This window comes from Heptranchias perlo, chromosome 3 (genome assembly GCF_035084215.1).
Source record: "Heptranchias perlo isolate sHepPer1 chromosome 3, sHepPer1.hap1, whole genome shotgun sequence".
NCBI classification, from domain to species: Eukaryota; Metazoa; Chordata; class Chondrichthyes; order Hexanchiformes; family Hexanchidae; genus Heptranchias; species Heptranchias perlo.
The window spans coordinates 66,972,346-66,991,246 of NC_090327.1; the positions used below are offsets into that span (position 1 = coordinate 66,972,346).

Here is an 18,901-nt window from a genome sequence, read left to right on the forward strand (position 1 = left end):
GAAGCACATGGAAACAATTCCAGAGCAAGAATTGCACAGCACTGTGTTCGCATTACTGAGCAGCAGCAGAGGCCTGGGAGCAAGTCTGCTGCTTTATCATCTTAAAAAGAGGGAGTTACAATATCCAAATGTGAAGTATCTAATTATGTTGTAGCTGCTTTTTAAAAAAAAATAGATTATCTGGTTATTATCTCATTGTTGTTTGTAGAATTTTGCTGTCTGCAAATTGGCTGCCACGTTTCCTACATTACAATAGTGACCACACTTCAAAAGTACTTCATTGGTTGCGAAGTACTTCAGGACATCCTGAGGTCATGTATGGCATTATATAAATGCAAATTCATTCTTTCATTCTGCTGTCCACATTGTGTATGTCTATTAATCCATAATCATAGAATCATAGAAAGTTACAGCACAGAAGGAGGCCATTCGTCCCATCGTGTCCGTGCTGACTGAAAAAGAGCTATCCAGCTTAATGCCACTTTCCAGCACTTGGTCCGTAGCCCTGTAGGTTACGGCACTTCAGGTGCACATCCAGGTATTTTTTAAATGAGTTGAGGGTTTCTGCCTCTACCACCCTCTCAGGCAGTCAGTTCCAGACTCCCACCACCCACTGAATGGGAAAAAAGATTCTCCTCAGCTCCCCTCTAATCCTTCTACCAGTTACTTTAAATCTATGCCCCCTGGTCACTGACCCCTCTGCTAAGGGAAATAGCTCCTCCCTATCCACTCTATCTAGTCCCGTCATAATTTTATATACCTCTAAAATAAAAATAGTTCTTCTTGCCTGCATCACCTGTCTTGCATTTAAAAATGTCACACTCAATTTTCTATGTCACACTTCAAAAAAAAAATGATGGGCCTGATCCGACATCCTGACACTTGGGGCATAATTTTAGCCCGGAGCTGGGAAGGGGTCGGAGGGGGTCGAATTGCAGACGGGAAACCTGGAAATACGGGTTTCCTGGACGTCCTTACGATTTTGACGTAAGGATTTGTTTTTTTGACTGTTTTCCGCCTGACAGGCCAGCCTGATTGACAGGGTGGTCTCAGTCGGACGGGAGAAGAACAAGAGGTAAGTATTCAGGTAAGTCTTGGATGGATTGGGGGTCACCGGGGTGGGGGGGGGAGGGGAGTCATTGGAGGTCAGTCATTGGGAGGGGGATTGAGTGGGGGAATTGGAGGTTCACTCACTGGGGGGAAAGGGAAGGGGTGAGTCACCAACCGGGGTGGGGGGGTGGTGGAGAGGAAGGGAAGGGGTGAGTAACCAACCGGGGTGGGGGGGGGGGGGGAGGGAAGGGGTGAGTCATCAACCGGGGGGAAGGGGTGAGCCACCAACCAGGCCGGGGGTGGGGGGGGGGGGTCAAGATCGGGGGTGTGAGGGGGTCGCAATCGTTGGCGGGGGGGCCGCGATCATGGGTGGGGGTTGCTACAGGCAGGCTTGTTAGGCCTGGGGGAAGCACTCCTGCTCCTCTGGGCCCACAAGCAGTGCTGTAAAGGCACTTACCTGCGGTTTTGGGCCTCTTCTCACACGGCGTGAAGGAGAAGGCCCGGGAATAAGAACATAAGAACATAAGAAATTGGAGCAGGAGTAGGCCAATCGGCCCCTCGAGCCTGCTCCGCCATTCAATAAGATCATGGCTGATCTGATCCCAACCACAAATCTAAAGAACACAAGAAGTCGGAGCAGGACCCGGCCACATAGCCCCTGGGCCCTCTCCGCCACCCACAGGGCATTGACCTGGCCCCCAGAGGCTAAAATCACAATCTGAAAAAATGGAGGCCCGCAGCCTCCTTGAAAGGTTTTAGTGACCAACCTGTCTCCTGAGAGCGGGTTGGTTGCCTGCCCCTCATTCTGCCCCCATGAAAACCAGAAATGGGTGGGTTTGAAATTGTTGCCATTTTTAATGCCCCCTCTGCCCCCATCTCACCTGTTTTTCCAAGCTAAAATCATGCCCTTGGTGTGGGCCACGTTAGTCAACATTTAATTTGCACACTGGGGTAGGAATTGATATGCGTTCGCCCATTTTTTTGGCATAAAACGGGGTTCAATGTATACCAATTTTTTGGCACAAGGTCCTGCACCTAATCTGCACTGGTGTCTTGTCCGCTGCCATATTAGTCTTCACTGTTTTTAGGTGTACCTGGTGACTGTCTGAAATCAGTGTTGGCTCAATTTAAATGTGCAAAGAAAGTCCTTGTGCCTATTTCAGGACCCTTCAGCAAAATGCGTGAAAAACTAGGTGGAGCTTGCACCGTGCAAGCTCTGACTAGTTTTCCCAGCTCTACAGCAGCCCCTTTAAGGAGATGCTGAAGAAGTGGTAATGAAAAATTTTTATACTTCCCTTTCTGTGGAGTGTGTGTGTGACACTATTATTTTAAACTCAAATCACTGAATTGTTATATTTATCATCACCATTAGCAAAGAAATTGGTGGAAATAAAAGCATATCAATGGATTTTGGTATGGAGACCTCTGCCTCTCAAGATTTGTAGCATTAAAATCCCAGTCGCTGGAATAGTTTCCCCCTCCAATGCCATCTTTCAGCTGTTCCCTTTTGTCAGACCTTGCACCACTGATATGAAGTCGTAATAATTGTATCGTTATAACAAAAGCACTGATAAATCAGCATTTTTCTTGCAAACTAGAGTGCAGCTCTGGCATTCTGTATATTAAATATTTGAGGTTTCTGCTTCCATCTCTCTGTCTCTCTCTCTGTCGCTCTCTCTCTCTGGATTCTGGTTCAAATTGTGGGCTTATTGGGCTACTAGGCCCGAGTTACTTTAGCTCAGCCTGTTCTGTATGGTCTTACTTTATAAACTCACCGTTTCCTTTTCTTCTCCAAATCAAACAAAGGGAAGTGCATGGGTGTGCAGTGTGCTGCTATTCTAACATACTGTACAATATCTTGCTACTTCATTGTACTGTGGGATCCAGATTTTTATCATCTGCTCCAAAGCCAATTTACACCTGGACCTAATAAAACAACAACCAAGGCTAATTTGAATTTGCAAGCAGGCTCTGCAGGATTGACACACCAGAGATAAAATCCAAATATAAATCCATCTCACTATCATTCCAAACAGTTAAATGCAAAAGAATACTTGGAGGAGTGACAGGCTATTCAAAAAATGATTACAAAGATGCTACTCAAAAATAATTCAGACAAATAATCCCTGCCGGCAGGACAGCCAGGCTCCCCCATAAATCCCATTGTTCAGTTGTTCCCCTTGTTGCTGATTGAAGCTTAGGCACAAACTTCAGCTACAAACTCCCAAGTGAGGAGCTGACAGGTGAGATGGGGGTGTCAGGCCTGGGGATTGTTGCCCTGAGAGAGGAGTAGAGGGAGTGGGGCTGTGCCTGTACTGTGTGCTGCTTGCCGCACGATTGGCGGTGGTAGGAGCATGTGATGTAAAATTAGGACGTGCAGCTCCCTGTAGGCAGTAAGAATCCTTAGTCTCCCATTTGCACCCCCTAGTGGAAACAATATTTCACTATTTAATCACAGTAAGGTCCCCAGGTTTCACTCACCCCTTTACTGGCTGCTTCTCTCTCGGCGCTACTCCCACTCACCCTGCTGCTGCTCCTGCTCCTGACTCTTCAGGAGCTGCTGGTCTGCAGGCCCAACCCACCCAACCCCATTTTACAGTCCTCTCTTTCCCGCCCAAGCCTAATCCCCCAAGCCCCAATCTCCCGACCACCATTCCCTAGCCTCCCTCCCTGTCCCCTCCTGCTCCCCAGTCTCTTCACCCATCCAGCCCAGACCTGCACCTCACCTTGCACTGTGCATGTGTGTTTCTTCCCCGCCGCCCCCCCCCCCCCCACCACCAGCTGGTTCCGTTTCCGGTCATCCTTAAGCAGGGGGCTTTTCTCTGTACCGATAGAGGGGGGATGGGGTGATGTCATAGAGCTGCTGCAGTGTGAGGTTTAAAAGGTGCCGTTCTGCCGGGAGATTCATGTCCCATTCCAGGAGACTCAGCAATAGCTGGATGGAACTGTTTCATGGGCCAAATTAATATCCGGCCTAGATTTTATGCTCAAGTCTCTAGAATGGGACTTGACCCACAAGCTTCTGACTCTGAGATGAGAGTGCTACCACTGAGCCAAGGCTGACACTTTTTTGTCTTTTACATCCTCCGAATGTCCCAAAGCACTTCACAGCCAATGAATTACATTTGAAGTGTGGTCGCTGTTTTTAGGCAAATTTGGCAGCCAATTTACACACAGCAAGTTCCCACAAAGAGCAATGAGCTGATAATCTGTTTTTGGAGGTCTTGACTGAGAGATAAATGCCTGCAGTATAGCTGGGACCCTAATGTGTTTTACTTGGTAGTTTTTCCAATGAATCTGTAATGATCATTAAACTTGTTCATTAAGGTTATCTGTATTGCACATTTACATTTTTCTATGCAGGGAATGCAACAATCAGTAACATGAAGTAACTAAAACCAGATACTCTGCTGTTCAAGTCAAAGAATCGATTTGTTGAATTAATTAATTGATGCTTGCCACAACACCAGTTAATAAACAAGAAAAATGAATCTGGAAAAAACTGAATAAACTTACCTCTGTTAACTCCCATTGATATAAATTATGAAGAACAGCCCAAGATGGAGTGTTGCAAGAAGCTGAAGGTTTAAATCACACTCTATTGTGATTTTATCACATCAGAACCCCTTTTTATTTTAGCTTTATAACTCACAGTAGTCTTTAACTTCTTGTAGGTATACTCCACTTATAGCTTTGCTGTAGAAAATCTTTTAATTTGTGTAAGCAATATAATAAATCAGAGGATCAGTAATATCTACTTCAAAGTGGGACTGACTCTGAGCTGCTAAAATAATTATCAAAGAATATTTTTGAGTTTGAATATGTAAGATTGAAAGAATTGTTTCCTCATCTGTTTATACTGGAATGTGGGCTTGAGGGCTGCAAACTTTTTTGAATTCTCAAGATCCCCAATTGCAGCATCAAATATTTTTGTTACTGTTCAGTCATTTTAACATTGAAGCCCTCCCCCACATTCTGGACTCTTTTTTTTCCCGACCCCTTTCCTACCAAATAACTAAACTCCCCTCCAACCAATACAGTGTATTTACTGCCACATCAGCAGACAACCTAAAGTTTAAAGGAGGCCTGGGGGTGAGACTTAGATCACCAGATAAGAGGAGAATATGAAGAGATAAGGAGATAGACCCTCATTACCTTCACATGCAGTAGAATGGGGGAAGACTTACACAAAATTATAGTGAAGGTACAAATGCAATAAATGCATCCCTCCCTGGTGGAAGTATGCTGAAGGGCTGTGGGAAGAGGGGCATGCTGGTGGATTTAGTTTGTTCATGCCCTTTCATCTAGTTATTCTGGGCATAATGAAGGAGCTCACAAATTATGACTTCTCTTGCTGCTTAGAAGTAAGAAGGTGTATCTCCCTGATGTGAAGTACAGCCAACTCTGCAACAAATGTGAGTCGAAGACTCTGTTCCAAATACCTGAGATCCTTTGCCCTGTCTAACTGGAAACCCCTCCCCTTTAGAGCTTTGCCCTCCAGCTCCTCAACATACTATGTCATCCAACCATATACAGGATCACATATTGATACATTTAAATGGCAAATAACAAGAACATTATGTACAAGGACATATCCTGAGATGTAAAATATGTGCCAAATACTTTTAAAAAGGGGTTTTAGCATTAATATCTGTTCTCTTGTCCAGTTGGGTGTCTCATTTTGTCATACAAAGTTTGCAGCCTACTTAATATTGGTAAAGTATTGTGTCTGTTTAGTCCTGAAACTTGCATAATGTGACCTTTAATTTGCATAGATTTGCCTAGCAAATCTTATGTGTACTGTATAGCTCTTACAGCTTGCTGCCTCCTTGTATTTATATTTCTAAACTACTGCATATTCACAAAGGCTCACTTCCTTTGCACAGCTGCTTATAATACATTGAGAGTACTGACACTACATATTGCATGGTTTCAACAGTAATAGTTTGTGTTTCCATAGTTTCAGAGATTTGAATATGTCTGCACTTCTCAAGGTGAGGATGTGTTGTTGAGATTAACAGGAGTCAAAGACAGTGCAAAGCTCAACAATGGGCTCGATTTTCAAAGTCAAGAAACAGGCGTCGGGGGGGTGGGTGGGGGCATTGTAAATTGCCGCCATTTCAGACCCACCTCCAACCTGCCCATTTCCGGTTTTCAGGAGGCGGGTTGGGCCTTAAAACCTTTCAGGGAGGCTTCAGGCCTCCATTTTTCACTAATTCCTGATTTCAGACCCTGGGGGGCCGGGATTCCCTGGCCTTCTGTTTTACGCCTCGTGAAAGGAGGCGAGAAGGCCCGAGATTAATGGGTAGGTGTCTAGAAAGGCACAACTTGTGGGCCCAGAAGAGCAGCAATGCTTCCCCCAGGCCCAACAAGCCTACCTGCACCGACCACCCACCCCCACCCCTGACCCTGCCGCCCCACCCACCCCCAATTCATGCAAGCAAAGACTTGCCTGCAGACTTACCTGAAGACGTCCTCTCCCTGACTGATCTCCCGTTTGACTGAGACCAGCCTGTCAATCAGCCGGTCAGTCGGACAGGAAACCAACAAAAAAAATAAGACCTCCTTAAGTCAAAATTGTAAAGACATCCGGGAAACCCATACTATTGGGTTTCCCAACCTCAAATTGACTCCCCGCCCCTTCCCAGCTCTGTTTGAAAATTGAGCCCAATGTGCCTAATCCCAGCCACTGAAGAACGCTCCCATATGTAGCAGGATGACTTCAGTTTGCCTAATGTCAGCTTGAATAAGAATGGCACTAGCACACATTCATAATATATATATATTTTGTATGGTTTTTTTCTACTTTTCTGTTTTGAGAGTTTTTTTTGTACCGTGGGCTGATGATAGTTGGACCACATTAAACCAGGCCACAACAGCGTGCATTAATGTAGCATCGTTAACGTAACAAAAAACAAAGCTTTGAGGGGAGAAGAGTTGGTGGAAATGGCTGTCCAAAGGCATATTCAAAGCAATAGGTTTTGAGGAGGCTTTTGAAGGGAGTGGAGAAAGATAACAAAGTTTTTTTTTAACCCTCCTTACGCATTTTCATCTGATTTCTAACCCCCAATGATCTCAACTAAATATCAGGGCTTGTGAAGATACTTGAGTTTTCAGTAATGTGCTAGGATAACTAACAGAAAGAACATTGTTAATTACTTTTTAGTTACTGAATTTATCCTGTGCTTCCATAGGTTCTTTCTCCTGTCAATTTCTCCTGTGTAGAGATTACACAAATTGGGGTTGTATTCTCTAGTGTTTAGAAGGTTAAGGGGTGATCTGATCAAAGTTTATAAGATATTAAGGGGAACAGATAGGGTGGATAGAGAGAAACTATTTCCGCTGGTTGGGGATTCTAGGAATAGGGGGCACAGTCTAAAAATTAGAGCCATACCTTTCAGGAGTGAGATTAGAAAACATTTCTACACACAAAGGGTGGTAGAAGTTTGGAACTCTCTTCCGCAAACGGCAATTGATACTAGCTCAATTGCTAAATTTAAATCTGAGATAGATAGCTTTTTGGCAACCAAAGGTATTAAGGGATATGGGCCAAAGGCAGGTATATGGAGTTAGATCACAGATCAGCCATGATCTTATCAAATGGCGCAGCAGGCATGAGGGGCTGAATGGCCTACTCCTGTTCCGATGTCTATGAATAGAGCAAATTTATTTAACAATAGATAAAATAAATAGCAACTGGGCAAATCAGTGGTAGATGAAATGCAATCCAAGTAAGTGCAAGATAGTATAAATTGGTAGGAAAATTGATGTTGCAAGTATACCATGGACTTTATAGAAATAATTAAAGGTGAAGCAGAAAGATTTGGGTAAGACAGTAGATTTAGACACAACTTTAATCGCTGTGGAGCAGTAATAAACAAAGCAAGCAGAATCCTTAATTATATTGCTTAGTTAGTTAAGTAAAAGTCAGAAGGCATCATAAAACTGTACAGAATCCTGACCAAACTGCACCTTGAATACTATCTTCTGTTTTGGTCAGCAAGGCATAAAGAAATCATTCAAGCAATGATGCAGGGGTGAATCGTGAGGTTCCTTCTTTGTGTCAAAGGAAAGACTGGAGAAACTGGGCTCTTCTAATAAGGAGGCAACTGAGAAGGGACCTTTAGATTTAAAAAAATATACAAGATATTAAAAACACATTGAGGTTATTCTAGAGCATTGTTTCAAGGAATGTCTGGATACTAGAAGAAAGGGACACTGTTGAAAGGAAAGTTTAGGGTAGATGTCAGGAGAAACCTCTTCAAACACACACTGATCAACATTTGGATAGGGTAGTGGAGGCAAAAACTCAGTCAGGTGGTGTAATGGGGGAGGGGAGCCAGATAATGTGATTTGGAGGGGAACTGGATGGATGAGCTAAAATGGTTTGGGGTGGCCTCCCTCACCTGTATCTATCTTGCGATCTGCTTTGTACATAAAACCTTTATGTACAAAGTAAATTGTATAAACCCTTACAACACAGAGTAAATTGTACATTTTAGACTGAAGTTGCAACTGTAAAACTGCTTGGAACTTGTAGTTTCTCTTTCAGAGAAATAAATGATAATTCCTTTGCTGTCAACAGCTTTCCTTACTGTACGTGTGTTCCATTTTATTTTAGGTTACTATAACAATACTACAAAAGTAGCTGTGAAAACGTTGAAACCAGGCACTATGTCTGTGGAAGCCTTCCTTGAAGAAGCCAATCTCATGAAGAAACTCTTACACGAGAGATTGGTGCGGCTCTACGCAGTAGTGACTATAGAAGACCCGATTTACATTATTGCTGAATTTATGGCCAATGGTCAGTCTGAACACTGGAATTAAGTACAGTATTTTTATAGAGCCGTTGAGTAACCCGGTAATCCCAAATGTACATAAATCCTGGGTTACTAAATGTCCAGCTTTAGAAGCCTGTTTACCATGTGAAAATAAGAACAAGAACAACTTGCATTTATATAGCACCTTTCACGTAGTAAAACATCCCAAGGTGCTTTGCAGGAGCATTATCACACAAGATTTGACACCGAGCCACATGAGATATTAGGACAGGCGACCAAAAGCTTGGTCAAAGAGGTAGGTTTTAAGGGACATCTTAAAGGAGGAGAGAGAGGCAGAGAGGTTTAGGGAGGGAATTCCAGAGTTAGGGCCTAGGCAGCTGAAGGCACGGCCACCAATAGTGGAGGGATTAAAATCGGGGATGTACAAGAGGCCAGAATTGGAGGAGCGCAGCGATCTCGGAGTGTTGTAGGGCTGGAGGGGGTTACAGAGATAGGGAGGGGCGAAGCCATTGAGGGATTTGAAAATAAGGATGAGAATTTTAAAATCGAGGCGTTGCCAGATTGGGAGTCAATGTAGGTCAGTGAACACAGGGGTGATGGGTGAACGGGACTTGGTGCTAGTCAGGATATGGGAAGCTGAGTTTTGCATGAGCTCAAGTTTATTGGGGGTGGAAGATGGGAGGCCGGCCAGGAGAGCATTGGAATAGTCAAGTCTAGAGGTAACAAAGGCATGGATGAGGGTTTCAGTAGCTGAGGCACGGGTGGAAACGGGCGATGTTACTAAGGTGGAAGTAGGCAGTTTTGATGATGGAGCGGATATGTGGTAGGAAGCTCATCTCTGGGTCAAATAGGACATTAAGGTTGCAAACGGTCTGGCCAGGGAGAGGGATGAAGTTGATGACAATGGAACGGAGTTTGTGGTGGGGACTGAAGACAATGGCTTTGGTCGTCCCACTATTTAGTTGGAGGAAATTTTTGCTTATCCAGTACTGGATGTCAGCGTGACAAATCGGAAGCAGTGAAGGGGTCAAGAGAGTTGGTGGTGAGGTGGAGCTGGGTGTTGTCAGCGTACATGTGGATCCTGATGTTGTGTTTTCAGATGATGTCGCTGAGGGGCAGTGTGTAGATGAGGAATAGGAGGGGCCCATGGATAGATCCTTGGGGGACTACAGAGGTAACGATGCGGGAGCAGGAAGAGAAGCCATTGCAGGTGATTCTCTGGCTATGACTGGATAGATAGGAATGGAACCAAGCGAACGCAATCCTACCCAGCAGGACAATGGAGGAGAGGCGTTGGAGGAGAAAGATGTGGTCAACCATGTCAAAGGCTGCAGACAAGTCGAGAAGGATGATGAGGGATAGTTTACCATGGTCACAGTCACACAGGATGTCATTTGTGACTTTGATAAGGGCCATTTCAGTGCTGTAGCAGGGGCAGAAACCTGATTGAAGGGATTCAAACATGGAGTTGCGGGTAAGATAGGTACAGATTTGGGAGGTGATGACATATTCAAGGATTTTGGAGCGGAAAGGGAGGTTGGAGATGGGGGCGGTAAAGGTCAGTGGGGTAAAGGGTGGGTTTTTTGAGGAGGGGGTGATGACTGCAGATTTGAAGAGGAGGGGAACAGTACCTGAGGACAGGGAACAGTTAACAATATCAGCTAACATGGGGGCCTGGAAAGGAAATTAAGTGGTCTGCTGTTTGGTGGGAATAGGGTTGAGGGGGCCGGAGGTGGGTCTCATGGACAAGAATTGCTTGGGGAAGATAGGAGAGAAACTAGAGAAAAATGTGAGTTCAGGGCTAAGGTAGGAGGAAACTGTAGGGGAAGTTTAGCTTGGTGGGCTACTAGAAAGGCTATGAACACATGCAATCCCTACAGGACACTCTACACAGACCTCATAACTTTCTTGAATTTCCAAGGGATTCCTACAAATGACACTTGAACACCAGGAAATTATATGTACTATATTATTTCAGGATTCACTTCTTTAAAATATTAAAGATTGTGGCTATTATTAAACCAGAAGTTTTTTTTATTGTTTGAATTTGAAGGTCTCATTGGAATTTTGTCCATACTAATAGTTTACTTGTTATTTTTAAATCCTTTTTATCTAAAGTACACTTTTTTTTAAAAACACAGGTAGTTTACTAGATTTCCTGAAGACAGATGAAGGGAGGAGACTTTCATTACCAAAAATGATTGATTTCACAGCACAGGTAAGTAAGCTGTGTGAAAATAAGGTACAAACCATTTTAAATGGTTTACCCTGTCTTTGTATAGATAGAAAAGTCGCCCTAAAGATCAGTTCTAGGTCCCACATTCCCATTCAATAAAACCAAATTGGTTGAACATCAGGATGCTTAGACCAGCATTTGAGTCTGTTGTTATTGCCTGTTCTCTTCTCTTAAAACAATGTAGTTGTCAAATTGTCCACCATAAACGACCTTTATAATTGCAGTGCAGTAATTTTTTTCAGACTTCTTTCCTTTGGTACTAACATGTAATGAGAGAGGATTCCATGAGTGCCAGGCACTTTTCTTTGCCTAACTCAACTGTCATTCTTCACATATGAAGACAGTGACTATCAGCAGGATATCCAACCAAAGGAGCATCACAGGTAAAGGAGCATCACAGGTAAATCCAATGCTGTCTTTACCTGATGTGCAGGAGTTACTGGATAGTGTCCCCTTCCTGCCCCCTAACCCACAGGTACTAAATCTAGTTGTAGTGAGGCTATGGAAAGAAACTTGTGACCTGCCTGGTCGAATGGCTCCATTCCACATAGATCTGAGTCAGCTGCAGTACCTTCTTTTAAAACATCATATTTTTGCCTCTTATTAAGGCTGCCTCTATCTTGCATTATTCCCCAACTGAGAAGTTAGCTCAGTGCCCGTTTCCAGGGGCATGATTTTATCAGGGAGCGGGGCAGGATGGAATTCCTGATAGGAAACTCGGAAGTATGGGTTTCCTGGACGTCCTTACGATTTTGACGTAAGGATGTCTTTTTCTTTTGTAAGTTTTCTGCCCGACAGACTGGCCTGATTGACAGGCTGGTCTCAGTCAGACAGGAGGGCAGCCAGGGAGTGGACGTGAAAAGGTAAGTGTTGGATTGGGGTGGGTGGGGGGGAAATCCGGGGGGGGTTCGGGGGTCATCGCGGGGGTCGGAGACCTTGGGGGGTGGGTGGTTAGAGATTGTGCCTTTAACGTAGTAAAATGTCCCAAGGTGCTTCACAGGAAGATTCCCACCTTATGCCAAGTTTACACTAAGATAAAGCTGAAGAAAAGTTACAGAGAACAGGAAAAATATCTTTTTTTAAAGAAAAAGTTGAGTTACTCTTGTCCTTGCATCCATATTGATCAAGAAGTTTTGTGGATCCACTGGGAATTTCTCTGTTTAGCATTTTGAAAGTTAAGAATAAGGGCCCTTGGTCATTTAGGGGGGAGGGGATGGGAAATAGAGATGTTGCAAATTACACAAATCTCCACTTGCACTCCCCATTAATACTCAATCCATACAATATATATAATTGTTAATGAGTTGTTCATTTACACTGAGTTGGTCTTGTTCAAATATACTATATGATTATTACTGAATGAACTGGTAGAAATCAGAGCCCAGGCCATGCTTTCCACCCCACCTCCCTCCTTTGCCGGAGAATTGCACTAGTCTGGGGGTGGAGACCTGCTGCAATGGGAGAAAGAGGCAGCTGGCGAGCTGCCCGTAAATAAAAGTTTTTTTTAAGGTAATTATTATTTTGTTGATGGGGTCTGTGCATGGGTGCACTCTGTGAGCAATTGCATAGGCTCCTCTTCTCTTCATGCCCTCCATCGACCTAACAGACAGCCCCTGGTCCAGTGTCCAAATGACAGGAACATGGCAGAGACTATGGGCCCGATGTTAGCAGGGCTGCGGGTTTTCGGCGGGTGGGCTATCGGGCGCGTGGGTAACGCGCCCGGTGAAATTGGTGGGTTTCCCACGTGATCGTAGCAGGCAACCCACTAATTGGATCCACTTACCTGCTCCTCCGGGTTCCCCGCTGCTGATCTGCGCGTCGGGCGGGCTGCGCATGCGCAGTAGGATCTGTCAGCTGGAGGCGCTCTATTTAAAGGGGCAGTCCTCCACTGACAGATGCTGCAACCAATAGCACAGATGACTGCATGGAGCAGCCCAGGGGGAAGGCTGCTCCCAGTTTAATGATGCCTCACCCCAGGTATCAATACCTGGGGTGAGGAGGAGGGGGGGACAGAGATCTTCCACCTGGCGGGCGGGAGGAGGCGGCCCGTCTCTGCCACCAGGAAGGCCTGGCTCGAGGTGGCAGAGGGGGTCACCTGCGCCACCAACATATCGCCCACCTGCACACAGTGCAGGAGGCGCTCCAATGACCTCAGTAGGTCAGCCACAGTGAGTACACGTAGTCTTTCCCCTACACTCCGTCTGCCACAGCACTGCCCCCACCCCACCCCACATCTCCTTCGGCACTGCCAACACTACTCTGTCACATCACCCCTCACACCCACTCAAACCCCATCCTCATCTTACCTGCACCTACTCACCTCGCCAGTACTCACCCCGCCACTACCACGCAACCCAATCCTCATACAATCTCATGGCTCTATCCCATACTCACCCTCTCGTGCATCTCTCTCACGGCCAGCCTCACTCAACCTGCCACAACCTGTGCTGCAGCCACAGGGCATGCATCACATATGTGTCGTGAGCATGAAGGGGATGCACGAGGGTGTTTGAGGGTTTGTCATGGGTGTTACTTATATCGCAATTGCAGAACAACTCACATCACACATTATACTGGCACCACTACCGCATGTCTTCGCGAATCCTGTCTGGTTTGTGCAATAATGCCCGCTCCTGGGTATCACCATGAGGACCCACCACTGATGCCACCCATTGTGTCACTGCAGAGTGGGTGTAGGTGTATTTGCAGGGCTCTTCTGCGCGGACGACTGAGAGGCATCGGCGATGTCCTCGGTTGCACCCTGGAAGGGTGCGGAGGAGAAGTTGTGGAGGGCAGTGGTGACTTTGACAGCGACAGGTAAGAAGATGGTGCTTGGGCCAGCCAGTAGCAGCTAGGCATGAAAGTGGCTGCAGATGTCCACGACTACATGTCGAGTGACTCTGAGCCTCCGTGTGCACTGCTGCTCAGAGAGGTCCAGGAGGCTGAGCCTCGGTCTGTGGACCCTGTGGCGAGGGTAGTGCCCTCTGCGATGCATCTCTCTCTGCAGTAGCCCTCCCTCCTGCTGTACAGGTGGATGTGTCACAGCACTGTGTTGTGGAGCTCCACGTGTCAGAGGTGGACGGCGTGGCTGGCGAGGCTGGTGAGGCTGGTGATGCTGTTCGCCCTCCGAGGAGATCATGACTGCAGCTACGGCAGCCCCCATCCACAGGATACATCTGAGGGGGTCCGCAAGGTAGGTACGTGTCTCCGGACCCCGGGGTAAGTGTGCAGGTTGGTGACTTTGACTGTCAGGTGGAGGGTGATGGAGGCCAAACTTTGTCCCAAGTGACAGAGTGGCCTCCTGCAATGGGTGAGGGTCTCCCCCCCCCCCCCCCCCCCCCCACCTGTCAAATGGACCTTTGCAGCTGCCACAGGCTGACAGCTGCAACACGTCCATTCGGCCTGGGAGTGTTTCCCCCAGTGTGGGAAACAGTCCCATGTTGTTCAAAAATCCCACATAGTCCCTTAATCAGGTCAGTTAATGAACTGAAATACCTAACTAAATATTGTCAAGTGGCATCCCGCTGGCTTTAATTGCCTGCGGGATTCCCACCAGCGGGGGCTGCGCGCGCACGCCGGCGCGTCAGCGGGGAACCCGGAAGTGTGCGGGTTCGGGGCGGGCTCCGCTACCGCGCCGGGATTCTCCGATTTTCGGAGCCCCCCCCCCCCCCCCGCGGGGAACGCACCCGATAGCGGGTGGTAAAATTGAGCCCTATGTTTCCCTCATTTGCATGGTGACATATGCCCACCCACATATGGGATGGTAGATTGTCCCCAAACAATCTTCCACCTCTGCCCACCCCAGATTGGCTGAAAAGTTGGTGGGGGGGGGGGGTGGGAGAGAGGTAGAGAGCTTAGGCCAGAATGGCACTGTTTATTTCAATCAGTATGCAGCACAAAGTAAGGGAGATATCCTAAAATTGAATCTGATTTTACTCTGATTTTGCTAAACTACAATTTCAAGGGTTCAAATGAGAAGGCACTGTTATGATTGCTTGACTACAGAATATTTGTTTTAGATTGTTTATTCTCTCAATAGTCCTGTAGTTTTCCTTTCTACATGCAGAAGAATTAAGAACAAGGAAAGCCAGGGATTTTTTTAAAAAGGCCATATGCCCTATCAAAGTTAATCCCTCTAGTGCATTAGCTCTTCCATCATAACATCGAATTAAATTTAGAATAACATCAATGTCTTTATTATTTTTCTTGGTAGACTATTCTAAACATTTATCACTGACTATAGATATTTTTTCTGATATCTAGCCTAAATTTATTTTTCACTAATTTCCATTTATGACTTCTGATCCTACTTTATTGGTGTGCTTTGAACTAATAGGTTTACTTATCTATGTCACTTATGCTTTGATGAGGTCACTCCAGCTGCCACCTGTCTAGACAATAAAGTTCCTCTAATCTTATAGCTCATCCTCTTTACTCTTGGGACCAGTCATTGCTCTTTTCTTCAAACTTTCTGATACAAAAATAGCTATAGCATGGTAACCAAAACGTAACAGTATAATGAATATGGAGCATATGGTCTTTCTTCGGGTGGCAGGCAGTGACTAGTGGGGTACCGCAGGGATCAGTGCTTGGACCCCAGCTATTCACAATATATATCAATGATTTGGATGAGGGAACTAAATGTAACACTTCCAAGTTTGCAGACGACACAAAGCTGGGGTGGAATGTGAGCTGCGAGGAGGATGCAAAGAGGCTCCAATGTGATTTAGACAAGTTGGGTGAGTGGACAAGAACATGGCAGATGCAGTATAATGTGGATAAATGTGAGGTTATCCACTTTGGTTGTAAAAACAGAAAGGCAGATTATTATCTGAATGGTGATAGGTTGGGAAAAGGGAAGGTGCAATGAGGCCTGGGTGTCCTTGTACACCAGTCGCTGAAAGCGAGCATTCGGGTGCAGCAAGCAGTTAGGAAGGCGAATGGTATGTTGGCCCATCATTGCAAGAGGATTTGAGTACAGGAACAGGGATGTCTTACTGCAGTTATACAAAGTTATACAGGGCCTTGGTGAGGCCACATCTGGAGTATTGTATGCAGTTTTGGTCTTCTTATCTGAGGAAGGATGTCCTTGCCATGGAGGGAGTGCAACGAAGGTTTACCAGACTGATTCCTGGGATGGCAGGACTGACGTATGAGGAGAGATTGGGTCGACTAGGCCTATATTCACTAGAATTTAGAAGAATGAGAGGTGATCTCATCGAAACATAAAATTCTAACAGGACCAGACAGACTAGATGCAGGGAGGATGTTCCCGATGGCTGGGGAGTCCAGAACCAGGGATCACAGTCTCAGGATATGGGGTATGCCATTTAGAACCGAGATGAGGCGAAATTTCTTCACTGAGGGAGGTGAACCTGTGGAATTCTGTACCACAGAAGGCAGTGGAGGCCAAGTCATTAGATGTATTCGAGAAGGAGATAGATATATTTCTTAATGCTAAAGGGATTAAGGGATATGGGGAGAAAGTGGGTTAGACGATCAGCCATGATCATTTTGAATGGCGGAGCAGGCCCGAAGGGCTGAATGGCCTACTCTTGCTCCTATTTTCTATGTTTCTATGTTTGACTAGTGCGTTGTAAAGCTCCCCGCCACTCAGTTTGACATTACGCCTCTCGAGTGCTTTCTTTTGCTTATTTTTGTAACCAGATTGTAATCTAGTGCATTATTCTCTCCAGGATTCATGGTTATTGAAGTGTTTCATGTAGAATATTATCAAAAAAGTCTAAATAAACTAAATCCTAGGGATTACTATTATCTTCTTTTTCTGTAACATCTTGAAAGAAGTAAAGGAGGTTTGCTGGGCAGTATCTAGCCTTAAGAACAACAACAACAACAACAACAACTTGAATTTATGTTGTGCCTTTAATGTAGTAAAATGTCCCAAAGTGCTTTACAGGAACGTTATTACACAAAATTTGACACCGAGCCACATTGGGAGATATTAGGACAGGTGACCAAAAGTTTGGTCAAAGAGGTAGGTTTTAAGGAGCATCTTAAAGGAGGGGAGAGAAGCGGAGAGGTTTAGGGAGGGAATTCCTGAGCTAAGGACTTAGGTAGCTGAAGGCATGGCCGCCAATGGTGGAGGGATTAAAATCAGTGATGCGCAAGAGGCCAGAATTGGAGGAGCACAGAGATCTAGGAGGGTTGTAGGACTGGAGGGGGTTACAGAGATAGGAAGGGACGAGGCCATGAAGGGATTTGAAAACTAGGATGAGATGGGTGAACTGGACTTGGCGAGAGTTAGTATACGGGCAGCAGGGTTTTGGATGACCAAGTTAATGGGGGGTGAAAGATGGGAGGCTGGCCAGGAGAGCATTGAAATAGTCAAGTCTGGAGATAACAAAGGCATAGATGAGCGTTTCATCAGCTGAGGCGGGGTGGAGACGGGCGATGGTGGATGTTGGTGGTCTTGATGATGGTGATGGAGCGGGTATATGGACGGAAGCTCAGCTCGGTCAAATAGGATACCAAAGTTGTGAACGGTCTGGTTCAGTCTTGGAGAGTGGCCAGGGAGAGGGATGGAGTCGGTGGCTAGGGAATGGAGTTTGTGGCGGGGACTGAAGACAATGGCTTCGGTCTTCCTAATATTAAGCTGGAGGAAATTTCTGCAGTACTGGATGTCGGACAAGCAGTGTGATGAATCAGAGACAGTGGATGGGTCATGGAGGTAGTGGCGAGGTAAAGCTGGGTGTCGTCAGTGTACATATGGAACCTGACGTTTTATTTTGGGACGATGTTACCGAGGGGCGGCATGTAGATGAGTAATAGGAGGGGGCCAGGATAGATCATTGGGGAACTCCAGGGGTAACAGTGCAAGAGCGGGAAGAGAAGCCATTGCAGATGAATCTCCTGCTACAACTGGATAGATAGGATTGGAACCGGGCGAGGGTAGTCCTGTCCAGCTGGACGACAGAGGAGAGGCATTAGAGGAGGATGGTGTGGTCAACTGTGTCAAATGTTCCAGACAGGTCGAAGGATGAGGGATAGTTTGCCATGGTCACAGTCACATAGGATGTCATTTGTGACTTTGATAAGGGCCATTTCAGTGCTGTGGCAGGAGCAGAAATCTGATTGGAGGCATTCAAACATGGAGTTGCAGCACCCACCTCTATCTCACTACCACTTCTCTCAACACCTCCACGTTCTTTGATTTGTCACGCTGCGTGTCCAACATCCAATTTTGGATGAGCAGAAATTTCCTCCAAGAGGAAGATTGATGCCATTGTCTCGGTCTAGTTGGTTGCTAAGTTCGAAGATACTTATGGATGAGGAAGGCTATTTGGCCCACCATAATTCACCCATCCAGAACAACCCTACACTTCCCCACTCTTCTCCACCCACCCCACCCCCCAATTATTTCAAGGTTTTTGCCGCTGCCATTCTGCTGAGCATTCCACTCATTCGGGAGTCTTGCATAACCGGTAACATCCAGTCACTATTTGTCATCTTGCCTTTCCATACAAGAAAAGAACTGCTGCATTTTTTTTTTGTGAAGATCAATCTTTGGTTTACCATCCAAAACTTCACTTTAAATGCAGTTTTAGATTTTAAATTTGACTTAAAACCTTAATACAATTTTAAACATTTTAACTCTACTGACAGTTTGTTTTATAAGCAATATAGACCTTAATTCATACTTTTCAAAAGAGCCTCAGATTCTGTGTTATCAGCAATACATCCTGGTAACACACTCAATTTCCGGACTTTTGTAATTGGTAAACACACAAAAGGAAGCATTCCTCTTGTATTGACAGATTTGTAATGTGTACAATGACCTTCAGAGTTTCATCACACGTGGGACTTACCATTATTT

At 45.6% G+C, this 18,901-nt stretch overlaps 1 protein-coding gene across 2 annotated transcripts in view; it reads left to right on the top strand.

Annotated features, from left to right (window-relative positions):
* Nucleotides 1-18,901, top strand: part of lyn (LYN proto-oncogene, Src family tyrosine kinase) — a 125,516-nt gene that overhangs the window by 57,701 nt on the left and 48,914 nt on the right. For both annotated transcript variants that reach the window (XM_067980055.1, XM_067980061.1), the window contains exons 9-10: nucleotides 8,672-8,854; nucleotides 10,973-11,049. In XM_067980055.1, the coding sequence (XP_067836156.1) occupies nucleotides 8,672-8,854; nucleotides 10,973-11,049 (260 nt within the window). The remainder of the gene's footprint in view (nucleotides 1-8,671; nucleotides 8,855-10,972; nucleotides 11,050-18,901) is intronic.